General features: G+C 47.6%; 2 protein-coding genes across 3 annotated transcripts in view; one reads left to right on the top strand and one right to left on the bottom strand.

The window, feature by feature from the left end:
* Nucleotides 1–3421, top strand: part of LOC308576414 (organic solute transporter subunit alpha-like) — a 19291-nt gene extending 15870 nt beyond the window's left edge. Inside the window, exon 7 of the mRNA XM_081175770.1 lies at nt 2416–3421. Coding sequence (XP_081031896.1) covers nt 2416–2846 — 431 coding nt within the window. The 3' untranslated portion in view covers nt 2847–3421. The remainder of the gene's footprint in view (nt 1–2415) is intronic.
* On the bottom strand, nt 3331–14601 carry FTSJ1 (FtsJ RNA 2'-O-methyltransferase 1). Of its 2 annotated transcripts, none has more exons than XM_081175792.1 (11): nt 14469–14601; nt 12607–12747; nt 12188–12257; nt 11989–12091; nt 11772–11850; nt 11597–11649; nt 10627–10680; nt 9282–9384; nt 6972–7055; nt 5319–5422; nt 3331–3993 (listed from the first exon to the last, which is right to left on the bottom strand). In XM_081175792.1, exons 2-11 carry the CDS (start codon nt 12725–12727, stop codon nt 3790–3792), a joined length of 975 nt encoding a protein of 324 aa, XP_081031918.1. In that variant the 5' UTR covers nt 12728–12747; nt 14469–14601; the 3' UTR covers nt 3331–3789. The 2 variants fall into 2 exon arrangements, with proteins under 2 accessions (XP_081031918.1, XP_081031919.1); XM_081175793.1 differs by having other exon boundaries at nt 12607–12789; nt 14469–14567.

Genomic DNA, 14601 nt, shown 5'->3' with positions numbered 1-14601 from the left:
GCATTTGCCTTCCTTGCTGTCTCACACCAGAGAGGTTCCCTGCCCCCTTGCGGGGTCTCTCAGGGGGCAGAGGAGGGCACGGGGAAAATAGTTCCTTAAAAAAGCTGGCTCTTGGGCAAGGGGCAGGGCGTCATCTGGGCTAGCCTTCACTAACCTAGTGCACCCCAAGAGTTGTATTCACAGTAGAGCTAAGGAGATTGTTCCATCAGCGTAAACATTTCTGCATGCTTGACAGTGCCCCTCTCTCCGCATGCAGTTCTCGGGGTTCCCTCAACCCCCTGGAGCAGATTTGGGGAGGCTGTGGAGGTGTGCGGGGGAAGTCCAATTCAAAATGTTGGTGCTGACCTTTAACACCCTAAATGACCTCGGTCCAGTAGACCTGAAGGAGCGTCTCCACTCCCATCGTTCTGCCCAGACACTGAGGTCCAGCGCCGAGGGCCTTCTAGTGGTTCCCTCGCTGAGAGAAGCCAAGTTACAGGGAACCAGGCAGAGGGCCTTCTCGGTAGTGGCACCCGCCCTGTGGAACGCCCTCCCACTAGATGTCAAAGAGAAAAACAACTACCAGACTTTTAGAAGACATCTGAAGGCAGCCCTGTTTAGGGAAGCTTTTAATGCTTAATAGACTATTGTACAGTGGTACCTTGGGTTACATACGCTTCAGGTTACAGACTCTGCTAACCCAGAAATAGGACCTTGGGTTAAGAACTTTGCTTCAGGATGAGAACCGAAACATGCTCCGGTGGCACGGCAGCAGCAGGAGGCCCCCATTCAAGGGCATCCTGATCAAATTTGCAGATGACACCAAACTGGGAGGGGTGGCTAATACCCCAGAGGACAGGATCACACTTCAAAACAACCTTGACAGATTAGAGAACTGGGCAAAAGCAAACAAGATGAATTTTAACAGGGAGAAATGTAAAGTATTGCACTTGGGCAAAAAAAATGAGAGGCACAAATACAAGATGGGTGACACCTGGCTTGAGAGCAGTACATGTGAAAAGGATCTAGGAGTCTTGGTTGACCACAAACTTGACATGAGCCAACAGTGTGACGCGGCAGCTAAAAAAGCCAATGCAATCCTGGGCTGCATCAATAGGAGTATAGCATCTAGATCAAGGGAAGTAATAGTGCCACTGTATTCTGCTCTGGTCAGACCTCACCTGGAGTACTGTGTCCAGTTCTGGGCACCACAGTTCAAGAAGGACACTGACAAACTGGAACGTGTCCAGAGGAGGGCAACCAAAATGGTCAAAGGCCTGGAAACGATGCCTTATGAGGAACGGCTAAGGGAGCTGGGCATGTTTAGCCTGGAGAAGAGGAGGTTAAGGGGTGATATGATAGCCATGTTCAAACATATAAAAGGATGTCACATAGAGGAGGGAGAAAGGTTGTTTTCTGCTGCTCCAGAGAAGCGGACACGGAGCAATGGATCCAAACTACAAGAAAGAAGATTCCACCTAAACATTAGGAAGAACTTCCTGACAGTAAGAGCTGTTTGACAGTGGAATTTGCTGCCAAGGAGTGTGGTGGAGTCTCCTACTTTGGAGGTCTTTAAGCAGAGGCTTGACAACCATATGTCAGGAGTGCTCTGATGGTGTTTCCTGCTTGGCAGGGGGTTGGACTCGATGGCCCTTGTTGTCTCTTCCAACTCTATGATTCTATGATTAGCTAAAGTGGTGCTTCAGGTTAAGAACAGTTTCAGGTTAAGAACGGACCTCCGGAACGAATTAAGTTACTTAACACGAGGTACCACTGTATTTTAATATTTTGTTGGAAGCCGCCCAGAGTGGTTGGGGAAACCCAGCCAGATGGGCAGGGTATAAATAATTTATTATTATTATTATTATTATTATTATTATTATTATTATTATTATTATTATTATTATTATTATTATTCTACTCGGAATCATTGTGCTGGCTTCCGCTAGTGCAACTTCGGCACCTGCCAAGCTAGCTGGGGCTGATGGAAGTTGTAGTCCAAAACCTATAGAGGTCATCAGGTTGGCGAAGGCTGGTATGGCCCAAGCATCAAAGGAAGGTGCAAGGCACGCTTCCTCAAACTCGGCCCTCCAGATGTTTTGAGACTACAGTTCCCATCATCCCTGACCACTGGTCCTGCTAGCTAGGGATCATGGGAGTTGTAGGCCAAAAACATATGGAGGGCCGAGTTTGAGGAAGCCTGGTGTAAGGAAACTGCTTTCCCTTGCCGATGCACAACTGGGAGAGCACTGGTAGTCAAGTCTCTTTCTACCCACCTGACACCTGAAATTGCATATGATGTTGGATGTGGGGAAAGTGGGCAAGGTTTGGGGGAAAACAACCTCCTGGGCCAAACTTGAATCCCTAACAGGCCGTAAGTTCCCCACCTCTGCTGCAGAGCATACCATATTCTTAATTCTCTCTTCACCCCTCCAGTGATCTACTACTATTCCCTGGCTGTCGAGATGTTCTTCATCGGCATATTTGCCCATTACTCTTTCCGAAGAGCCGAGCCGCAGCTGGACACTCAGCAGGTCACCCGCCATCGAGCCTCTCAGACCGAGGGTCCCCGGTCTGGACGCTGCAGCCCGGGAGACGACGCGTCCATGGAGGGAGCCAACCCAGGCTACCTGGGTGAGGAGTCTCTGTGTACCATAGAGCACACTCCGCTGGACCGGTTTGATTTCATTGTGGGGGGGCCTGTGGATGGCTGGGGGCCAGGCATCCTGAGAACAGGGCTTCCACGGGCTGAGGGCCTGAAAGCCAGCTCCTCGCGCCAAAGTACTGGCGCAGAATCACCGCCAGCTGGAATCCAAATCCATGCCCAGGTGGCCAAACTGAATGGTGAAGGGGTCACTGTTGTGTAGCCCTCAATCTCCAGAGAACGGTCCTCCCTTTGTGGCAACACCTGGATTCTGAGGAAACAAGGACTGATCTGAGGAAAACAGGATGATGGAGGAGGAGGACAGCAACAACCATGAACTCCGTGCTTTGGCAAGGAGTGGGGCAGGGGGAGAAAGGACGAGTTTACCATGAGGAATAAATAGCATTGTGAAGGAATTTCAGTCCATCTATAGCAACTCCTGACTGTCAGATTAAAGAAGATAAAGAAATAAGCAGTATGCCTAAAGCCAGAATAATCAAAAAGCTGGAAGGACATGCGGTACTGGGAAACAATATGCCTTTGTTAAATTATTATCAGTAATTTCTGCAGCACTCAGAACACAGTCTGACTTTGAGGGAAGAGAATCCTGTCTGCTCTGGATGAATGAACACGAATTTGAACCTCTCTCTGTGTGTCTTCCCAATAAAGCATTCCAGCTACTTATCACAGCAAAAGAAAAGCTCTGAGCAAGTGACAAAGCTTTATTAAAATCAACACGGTTTTGGTTGGTCAGGCAGAAAGGGACTTTGTATTGATAAAACAGGAAATTCTGTAAAATAGTGGTTCCCAATTGGTGGTAGTGGGTCTGTGTAACCCACCCAGAGGGGTCTGCATTTTTAATGTTTGAGGTTTTATTGTGTTTTTAATATTTTGTTGGCAGCCGCCCAGAGTGGCTGGGACAACCCAGTCAGATGGGCGGACTGTAAATGTTATTGTCGTTCTTATTCACCTAACAAAAACTACCATAGAAATATCAAAATTTCAAAAGCAAGGGGTCCACGGCCTGGCTTTTGAAAAACAGGGGGTCTGCAGTACTTAGCTAATGGGGAACCACTTCTGTAAAAGGTAAACCAAGAAGGATGAAAAGTCTTTCGAACCAGCAGGGGGCGGTATGCATCTCTTGCCCCCCCATTTCTGTGATGATGTCACGTTGACAGTTTTCCCAGGGCGTCTGTGACCTCGGCCTCTAGGGGCTCTTGCTGCTCCTGGAGTGCATTTTCCTGCTGAGGCTGGGGCACTTGCTCCTTGGTCAGCAGATTGTGTTTCTTCAAGAAGCAGGCCTCTTCGTAGGGAGGGCAGATGGGAGGCTGAGTCGGGGGTACGTAAGTGTATTTCTTCTCAGGATCCAGCTGATCAAATGGGAAAGAGAGCAAGAGAGCCTTAAAGCAGGTGGTCCAAGTCCCTTTCCGGAGCCTAAGCACCATCAACCAGCATTATCCTTTTTGTGAATCTCCAGTGCTAATCAATGGGCACCTCCGTTCTCTACGTCTTTGGGTTGTAGCCAATGCTAGTTCTACTTAAGACTTCTAGGCACCCGTCTGTCTTGAGAGACAATGGAGTGCCACTCCAGGGGTGGAGTCATACCACTTTAGTAGCAGCACCAGAGAGACCTTCCCAGGTCGCAAGCCTGGCCATGTGTCTGGAGATCCTGGGCTGCCCAGATGACAAGACCCCCCTCTCGGCTTCGCTGAAGTAGTACAAAGGAAAGCAGAGCAATACGCTCAGCACCGGCTTGGCTGCAGGAGTTGCTGGAAGGAGGCGTACAAGGCGCCATCTAACCATCTTAGGGACTCCACTCAGGATTTGTGTAGCCTTTTCTTCTCCCAAAGATATCCCACAAGGCAGCACAGGTTTTCCTTCACCTAGATAAGTGATGGCCCTCCAGCTGTTTTGGGACTACAAATCCCATCATCCCTAGCTAACAGAACCAGTGGTCAGAGATGATGGGAATTGAAGTCTCAAAACAGCTGGAGGGCCACGTTTGGCCATCACTGACCTAGATGGACCCCCTTCCCTGGTGGATGAGCCCCATCTGCCCCTCACTTCCTTCTACAGCACATGCAGAAACCGCCTTCTTGACCGTTGGACCCATTATTGGTCTCATCCAGAGTAGACCCATTGAAATTAATAGCTGGGACTGAGGTCTAATAATTTCATTGAAGCTGCTCCACGTAGGACTAGGACTGGATGCAACGCTGCCTGTTTCAGGTTCTCCTGCTGATAACTGCGAGGCACCAGGGACTTTGGACTGGGAATCCCTAATAGAGGGACCCATGTACTTTAATCTTTGCACTGAAGACAGTATGCCTCTGAATACCAGTTGATGGAAATTGCAGATGGGGAGGGAGACTCCTATTGCCCTCAGGTCCTGCTGGTGGGCTTCCCATTGGCATCTGGTAGGCCACTAAGGATGCTGGCCAGGACGCTGGACTAAGATTGGGCCTTTGGTCTGATCCAGCAGGCCTCTTCTGTTCTTAGCACCACCACTGCCAATGACCAGAGGGTGGTTTTGCAGCTACCGATTCAGGAAGGACCACGTGACGGAAGAGGGCCCATAGGACTCCCCCTGGCTCTAAAAAGCCTGCTTCCTCAATCGGAGCAAAGACAGATGGAGCCACGCTTGAATCGCCCATTCCCACTGGCCTCCAGGCGCACCACCCAAGACCAGCCTTACCTGCAGAGGGTATGTCCGGTCGGAATCATAAGCACTCAGGTCTCCACAAGCCAGGAAGGGGACAATCACCCGATTGGGGCCCTCCAGCTGGTTAAAATCCACATCTGTATTGGGAGAGGTTTGGTAAGTGCTGCTTGCAAACAGGTGGACCCTTCAGGGTTGAACACAGCCTGCCCCGCCCCACTATTCACCTTTCTAATTCTTTACAATTCCTAAACCTATTCCCCTCATTTGCAAATATCCTTACAACTTTTTTAAAAAAAATCTCTTTGGCTAAGAAGCTTTCGGACTCCTCAGTCCTCCTGGGGAACATATTTTTAAAGGAAACCTGGCTTAGGGCAGAGGTGCCTTTTTCTCCTGCTAAAACGCTGCTTCAGCAAAAAGGGCTTCCAATACTTGGGCTGATCACAATGATAATGATGGTAACAGCAACAAGGGAGTCTTTATTAGGCACTATAACTAGGCACCATGCAGAAGGTAATAGAATATAACACAACTGCTGCCCAGAAACTTAAGACTCCAATAAGATTTAAAAGCAGGGAGAGAAAAAAATACCAGAAATTGGACAAGGAGAAATACGGGGGAATCTTTTTGGTGCAGCGAACCGTATCTTCATCTTCCCATACCATACAGGGCCAACTTGTGACAGCCATCTGATCTGATCATCTGATATCATGATGACAGGTAGCCTATCCCAGCCCCCTCTTGAAGTTGCCCCGGGGGGGGGGGAGGGAGATAACAAGCAAGCAGGATCGAGATCCCTCCCAATCAGCTGGTGGGCAGGGAGCTCAATCCTACTTTCTGCAGGGATTAGCTGAGCGATCCAGTCAATGGGGCAGGTTGGTCTTGTTTGGGGAAAACAGTCTGGTGGCCCTGAAGACCCGAGGTTCTCCATCCCTGCTTTAGAAAATACCACATTCATCTAGGTTTTCTGTCACACTGCTGATGTTAACATATTAAAGCTACTGTGATTTATGTTATCACCAACAGTGTCAGTTGTGAATGTTCACAGTGTTTATTTTCTATGCAGCTAAGCTTCAGCTGAATTTGAATTGGCTTTACTTTTTGTGTAGTCTTGTCGCTGGCCTGGAGGCTTTACATTTTTTGCCCTCTGCATCCACCTGGCCATCTGATGGCATGGACTCCAGTCCAGGAAAGTTTACACCACAACCAATTTGCTAATCTGCAAGTTGCCACAAGGTACTTTTGCTATATTTCCTTTGTCAACCTGATTTCCTTATGATCAAACTGCACTCACTGCACACTGGATTAAAACTGATGTTTTCCCTAGGCAAATTCATTCTTTTCATATCCAGAACTTATGGAAAATTTTGATTTCATTGCGTATATACTATGGGGCCTGCCTGGCTTCTCAAGACATTGACTCTATGGACAGGAAACATATGACAGCTTCAGCCTCCAGAGTCCCTGCTCAATACTGCCAAAAAACAGAAAGAGAAGCAACCCGACAATGGATCACTTCCTGGGACCAATCACAATCCCCCTGTAGTCAATTTGCACCTGCCCTCCTCCATCCAAACTTTCTTGCCTCTGCCCTCAAACCTCCCACTTTCCCTTCAGTTTCCCTGCCCCGCGTCCCCCAACACAACAGGAACCCACAGAAACATCTCTTCCCCCTTCAAGGTTCCTTACCGTAACAGTGATCTAGCAAAGGATTGGACATGTTTGGCACGTAGCCTTCAGGGGGGCTGTAGTTTCGGCAAACAACAAATGCCTCTAGAAGGATGAAAAGGCAGTTAAAAGCTTTGGTGATCACCGCTCTGGCATTCCGATACGATACAATAATCTTTATTGTCATTGTCCCATACAGAACAGCGAAATTGAAAAAAAATTAAAATCTACATAAGACATTCAAAACCAACAAGTCTGCTATCCCAGCCTGGTTAGCCCCCTAAAATCTCTGATACCCCATTTTTAAAATACAATACACTCCCATAGAGACTCCTTACACTGCGTTTAAAACCAAAATCGCATTTGGATAGAAACTGTTTCTCAGTCCTAGTCTTTATAACCCTGTACCTTCTTCCAGAAGGCAGAAGCTGAAAGAGATTTTTTCCGGGGTGTGCACTAAATCATACACTAAATTATACACAAACACACACAACCCCCTGCTGTTCCCCCAATACAGTTGGTTATCAAGCCCCGTGAGGAGTATGCTGTGCCTAACCTCAACCTGCATTGGGAAAAGGCATGTTCTGCACTAAAACCATCAGGCTGGAGGTGGGGGGGGGGGAGACACACAGCAAAGAGGACAGAGCATCTGCTTTGTAAACAGAAGGTTCCAGGTTCAATCCCTGGCATCTCCTGGCAGGGCTAGGAGATACCTTTGCCTGCAGCCCCTGAGGCCCACTGCCAGTCAGGGCTGACAACTCCAAGCTGGATGGATCCAGTAGCCTCACTGATGCAATCCAGCTTCCTATCTTCTGATAAACGGGCCATTTCCAAGCTTCCATCAAATACGAGCATGACCAAGAACCAGCATGGAGCTATTCAGACACAGACTCTGTTCTAAATTGTTTCCACTGAGTTCTATGTGACAGAATAAAACAGTCTGACTCCTGGGATGCAGAAGATGAGGGACGTATGACTCATGCAATAGACAGAAGGCTCTTCAATGGCAAGAGCCCATTTGCCAGCGGTGCCCTTGAGAGAATGACCTGCAAAAACGAATGGCTGCGGCTCACATCTATAGGAAGTGGGGAAACACAGCCTTTGGGGATTAGCTTTGCAGCAGGAGGAAACAACTGCCCACTACCTCCGACACTGGGTAGACCGAGCCTTCAACAACAGTACAGTGGTACCTCAGGTTACATATGCTTCAGGTTACAGACTCCGCTAACCCAGAAATATTACCTCGGGTTAAGAACTTTGCTTCAGGATGAGAACAGAAATCGTGCTCCGGTGGCGCGGCAGCAGCAGGAGGCCCCATTAGCTAAAGTGGTGCTTCAGGTTAAGTACAGTTTCAGGTTAAGAACAGACCTCCAGAACGAATTAAGTTCTTAACCTGAGGTACCACTGTACACAGAAGATGTGTTGTACACATGTCCTAATTTTGCAAATGCATGGCAACCCATTGAACGCAATGTAATGGGATTCCTGTCCCTAGCTGAACTAGGAGACTAAGGAAATGTGTTTGCATAAATTTAAAAAGTTAGCCTAAACTGCAAGTGCAGCTGCTGCAACACAAACATGACTTTTGTTTTTTAAAAATGGCACTGAAGCAGAAAAGACCTCCACCAAAGATATCAAAGCAAACTCAATCAAAAGCCCTAAGAGAGCATTACGCCACGGCATGTGCAGATTCTGTTGTGCACTTCTCTGACCTGCGTTCACTTTTGTGTTTTTGGAGAACTGCTCATTTGCTTTCTTTTAATTGTAGGAGGTTGCTGCAAGGATCAGGGTGGAGGCAGGAGGAAACAGTTGGCAAAGCAATGGGTGATAGGGCGATGAGAAAGATGCTGGAAGTCACGAGGGGACGTGCATATCATGCAGGGCGCAAAAGCACCATCTTTCCCCCTCTGCCTGCATGCTTCCAGACATTCACCTGCAACAATGACAACTAGAAACATGGGACCAGCAGATACAACTAAAGAGCTGCGCTAGCGGGAGCCAGGACAAGTCCCGCCAGCACAACATGGCTTCCCCTTGCCTCTCCTCCCCTTCCATGCCCCCCAGATAGGCTCTGGGGGTGTCAGGAGGGGCCCCAGAACAGCCTACAGGGGAAGAAGAGGGGGAAGATCGTTTCATTGGGCAAGCAGAAATACTCGCGCAGACAGAGCAATCTCCTTAGTGCCACTTAGAATTCCACTCATTATTATAATTTTTTGAGATTCCAGTGATTCTGAACAAGCTGTCAGATCCTGTAATGCTTTGTAGAGTTTCCCCCATGAGTGGCAAAGCTGCAAGTTAACCAAGCTTGCAAGAAGCTGTTTGGTCACTCACCGATGCTGGAGTTGCGGCTACTTCGGGGTTTGGCGCACGTCACATCAGGAAAGAAAATTCGCAGCTGGGAATAGAGGAGCGTGATGTCCTTCCCTCGGAATATCTAAGGCAGGGAAGCAAAATGCCATCATCTCGCCTGGATAATCTACATTCTTACGCCACATTACCCAGGCTGGGGATAGCGACACAGATGAAGAGGAATCCTCTGCCAATGAGAGATGGGGAAGGAGCGTAATTCAGATGTCCTAGAGACACTGAGCTCAGCAGCATCAGGTGCCGAGAGGGAACAAGCCCAGGGTGCTCCCAAAACAGACTCAACATGCAGCCAGCACCCAAGTGCAGTGACTCTTGATAACACTGGAAATGAACCCAAGTTCCCTGCTGTGGGATCTCACGAAGTGACAAGATCCTGCCTCAGCATGTCAGCAGAAAGCACATCAGGAGGATTCCCAATGCCACTAACTGCCACCTTTGCCTTAAGGCAGGCATGGCCAAACTTGGCCCTCCAGATGTTTTGGGACTACAACTCCCATCATCCCTAGCTAACAGGACCAGTGGTCAGGGATGATGGGAATTGTAGTCCCAAAACATCTGGAGAGCCAAGTTTGGCCATGCCTGCCTTAAGGTTTCAAGTCAAGCTCTCATGAATTTGGGTCCTTGCATTCACAATCCCTGGGAAGCGTAACGGGCTATTTTGCTTTGTTTGAAAGTATCAGGTTGTTATCCTCTGGGTCTTGCAATATTCTTGTTTGAAGGTGAAGAGTTATTAAGAATTCCAAATAGCGGCTTATTTCACCAGAGGTGTTTAAACACCATTGTTATCATTTTCATATAAAATACATTTTTGCCATGTGGCTGAAAAACACGTCACCTTTGGTCTGTCTTCTACTATACCTTACTTTGTGAGTTAATTTTTCAGCACTAGCTATGGGCCAGATTTGACTCTGCCATAATTTGTACCCCTTTTTGGCAAATTTAATTTTAACTCCTACTCAGTTGTGTTTTTCTTTTTCTGTTTCCTTATACCTTACACATTACTGAATTATATTTTAAAATAAATAAATAAAAAGAAATAGAAGTTGAGCTTAAAAATTTTCAGTATTCCTTCTCAAGTTCCCTTGTTCCTGTTTTGAAAAACCTCCTGGCCCACTGCTGACGCTCAATGGGCTGATGAACTGGACAGGCCACCAAGTCCCCATCCTATTTGCTGTGGTGCTAAGCAGGTGCTGAAGTATCACTGCAGGGTGATGACTTTGGTGCGGTGCCCACAGCAGCCCTGTTTGGCCACACCTAAAGCAGAACTGCAGTGCCTATTAACTCTTCCCTGATCACGTGCAGGGCTCACCTTTGCTACAAATGTCCCTCCCTTCTTTAGCACGTGCGTAGTGATGTTCAGAGCCTGGAAGAAACAGAAGGAAACAATCAGCACCATAAGAGAAAAGCCTTTTTTGGCACAAAGATGCAGCAGGTGAGGAACAAAGCCACCAGCATCCCATGACAGTTTGGGCCGGAAAAGAAACCTAGATAAAAGGTGAAAGGGTTTGCTATGGTCCTGCTCTTTTCCTCGCTGTTAGCAAAGGCCCAGTACTTGAAAGACAGGGTGGGAAAGTGGACTGGATCCTGGGCTTTTCCACCTTCAGTGGCTCATTGTGACACATGAGCAGGGTCCACCTTGAAGTCAGCATTGATCAGCTGATGAGTGGGAACTGAACGTCTCCCTGGCCAATGCACCATCTCGAACAGTCTTTACAGCTCCCGACTGCGAACTGGCAGCCATGTCAACCCTTCCTTGGGTTTCTGAGAATTCACAAGAAGTTGTGACTGTTAATCTGTTTTTACAGCTGTAGCATACCTTTTTTAAAAAGCCAAGATTCAGAGCCAAATGCTAAATACTGTACTGAAAATCTATTTTTGAAATTGCATATTGAGATTGTGGGGCAGCCCTAACCACAGAAGACTCCACTTAGGAGCAATCTATAGATCTTCCAGGTCTGGGGATTATCATGACACCAGATAGGTCCTTTGGAGGGCATCCCATTAACCTGTTTGATATCAGGCCTTATGTCAGGACCCAGAACAGTGTGGCATTTTCTGGGGCCTGTGGATCCCAGGATGACTCACAGGGGCTGATGTCATACCCATCACTTGCTGGCACTCCTTCTATCAAGCTTCCTGATCTGCTGCACTCAGTCAGCCTGGGCTACTTTCTGCTGAAGGATGCCAACCGGCTCTTTCATCAGTGCAAAGCCCCCACAGCACCCATTGTGGATGAGTTTGCTCACCACATATAGCGGCAAACACCAGGAGATACTCACAGCGAGCAACAGCTGGGCCTGAATGTACTCATCTATGTCATGGAGTCCGGTCACTGCAGAGTAAAGGATTTACATATCAGAGCTAATTCAGGCAGCTTTTCCCTCTAAAGCCACCGTTGGCCCAGCAGAGCTCCCCGATTCCCATGACAAGGCTGGGAGCCTGGTTGTCACCTACCATCAGGGGCTCCATCGCACACCACCAGGTCAGCGGGCTGCCCTTCAAAATGGCAAATGATCTCCTGAGCTGTAGAGACCTGGAAACAGAGAGGTAGGTGGGTATGTGAGCAAAGAGACTGTTCTCTGGGTAGGCCTCTTTTTCTTCTGCTGCTTAGATGGGGTAGAGGCCAAGCTCAAGGCTGACATCACCCCAAGATGCACTAGGTAGCACCTACCTTGGTAATGTCCCCCTGAATTTGGATGACACCCGGCAACGGAGCCATGGCTTGCAAATCTACAGCTACTATCTTGACATCAGAGTTTTTCATGTCTTCTCCTCTGTGGGGTGGAATATAAGTAGATGCCATGAGAGTCTAGCCCATCTCTAAGGGGACGGAACCCACTAGATATATTTGAACTGAATCATTTGCTTACTTGATCTTTCGGCTTAAAACCTGGCTCCAGCTCCCAGGAGCTGCACAGAGGTCCACAGCTCTAGAGACACCTAGGAAGGACAAGAGAAGATCAGTTAGCACCTCTGCAAAGGGGCTGAAAAAAAGACTAGGAAGCAGAAATCCTGAGATGATTCTCTGGGGGAATACATGACTGTTTAAAGTGGTAAGATGGGGCTTTTTGTTGTAGTGTTATCTCCCCAAAAACAGGACTCTGGTCATCCAAATAAAGCTATCTGCTAGAAGGAGGTACCAAAGCAAAAGTATTAATATTCCACTTCACAGGTTCTGGGTCTAAGCCCTGGCATTAAAAATAGGTTTGAGTGTTCAACACTTGTTCATGCCCTTCAGTGATGCAAGAAAAAGTGGTAATATAATGGGGATGCATGCTTTTTGGCCCACCTTGAAACAAATGGTATTCCTCATCCAGTTGCAGAAGTTTGAACGCACTACGGGCTCGCCACCCCTCTTCTTTGGCCAGGCGGTAGTAAATGTCACGCTTGTCTTTGGAGGAACGTCCCATCCTCACTTATCTGACAGGTACTAGAATGCAAGAGAAGAACGTGTCTGTTACCTGCTTTTCCACTGTGTGGGGAAGAACCTCAACTGTGGGTCAAAGCAGTAGCACTGGCTTGCTATAATGAATGAACTGGAGGCATAACAGGCCAGCCCTAGAGGAAGTAGGTAGCTATTAGCTAATCTAGTATCAATATCAAAATGGCTGCAACAGAGAACCTCAGAGAGTACTTTTTAAAGCCCTGGAGAGTTGATACATCTGAAACGCCTTTTCCTGAAAAGTAAAAGAAACTCTTGGGAGGTTGTTCCAAAGCTGCAGCCCCACCACTGAAAGAGCTCTTGTAGATTTTACCTTTTAAGTGGATGTTATTCAGGGCAGAGCTCAGTCAGATGGGTGGGGTACAAATTATATATTTTCGGTAGTGGCACCCGCCCTGTGGAACACCCTCCCACCAGATGTCAAAGAGAAAAATAACTAACAAACTTTTAGAAGACATCTAAAGGCAGCCCTGTTTAGGGAAGCTTTTAATGTTTAATAAGTTATTGTATTTTAGTGTTTTGTTGGAAGCCGCCCAGAGTGGCTGGGAAAACCCAGCCAGATGGGCGGGGTATAAATAAATTATTATTATTATTATTATTATTATTACTACTACTACTACTACTACTATTTATAATTCCCTGAGGTACTATGAGTTCAGACCGTTTAGGGGGTTAGCAGAGAATAAGCATCACCTTGAAATTTATCTCTCAAAACTGGATAGCTAAGTTGTTCCAAGTGTGGTGTAGATAATACCAAGTTTGTTGGTTTGATCCCCATACAAACAGCCGCTTAAATTCCTGCATCTGACTAGATGATCCTCAGGATGCCTTCCAACTCTACAATTCTATGAAAATGCGTTCTGTACTTTTTTATTGCACTTGTGAAACCCTGGAGAGCTGCTGCCATTCAGAGTAGATGGTTCAAGGGTCTGACTCAATACATGGCAGCTTCCTAAGCCCCTGTTATTATTTCCTAATTCTTCTTGTATTCCAGGACTGGGTGCTACCACTGTGAGAGGGTTCCCGGATGGAGACTTAGCTTATCCTCAGCTTCTTGTTGCCAAGTGACCACAAACGGAAAATGAAGCTGTAAACCTGTTTTGAATCCGCAGCACTTCAGAATGAAAGGTGGAGACAGGCTTGTGAATGATTTGCTACTCCATACCAAAATAATTAAATTTTTCTAAGGGAAAAAAAATCCCCATGGGCAGAGAAACGTGGTGCGGTGCATCAAGGTGTGTAAGACTCCATCCCAGTGTTCTCCTTGACATTCCACATTTCTGTGTGCAGGGTGAGCCCATCATGCGAGTCCCCACATGCAGCGTGGAAATGGTGCAATCCAGAAACAAGGCCCCACTCCACCCTACCCAGCTTCCTATAAATCTTAGATCTGAGAGATGCTGTTGGTATGGAAAGCCAACCACCAGGCAGAGAGGCAGGATTCATATTAACGTAACCGCCCTGGGACCTAAGTCAAATAAACAAATAAACAAGCTCTCTGCAGATGCTTAGCGTCGTAACAGGGAGAAACCAACAGGTGAAGAAGGCGCTTCCCTCTACAGAAATGCAACCGATGGAACAGAGCTTCATCTGTTGAATGTCTGCCTGTCCCACCAACTTCAGAGAGCACAGAGTCCCAAAGGAGGCCTAGACTGGCTACCCCAAAACGCGCCGTCCTTTCCCCATGGAGATATAAATCCCATATATACCGGAAGCGTCGCCCGCTGAAAACGGCCCGCGGTGGTTGTTTTTCACATGCCGGAAATGGATGGCCAATGCAAGGATCTGTAACTATGCCCCGCACCACGCATGCGCAAATGGTATTACAGCAAACGAGGCGCC

The sequence above is a fragment of the Podarcis bocagei genome, assembly GCF_964188305.1.
Source record: "Podarcis bocagei genome assembly, chromosome: 17".
Classification (NCBI taxonomy): domain Eukaryota; kingdom Metazoa; phylum Chordata; class Lepidosauria; order Squamata; family Lacertidae; genus Podarcis; species Podarcis bocagei.
The sequence above is the reverse complement of the archived record's forward strand: the minus strand, read 5'-3'. Positions and strand labels throughout refer to the sequence as shown.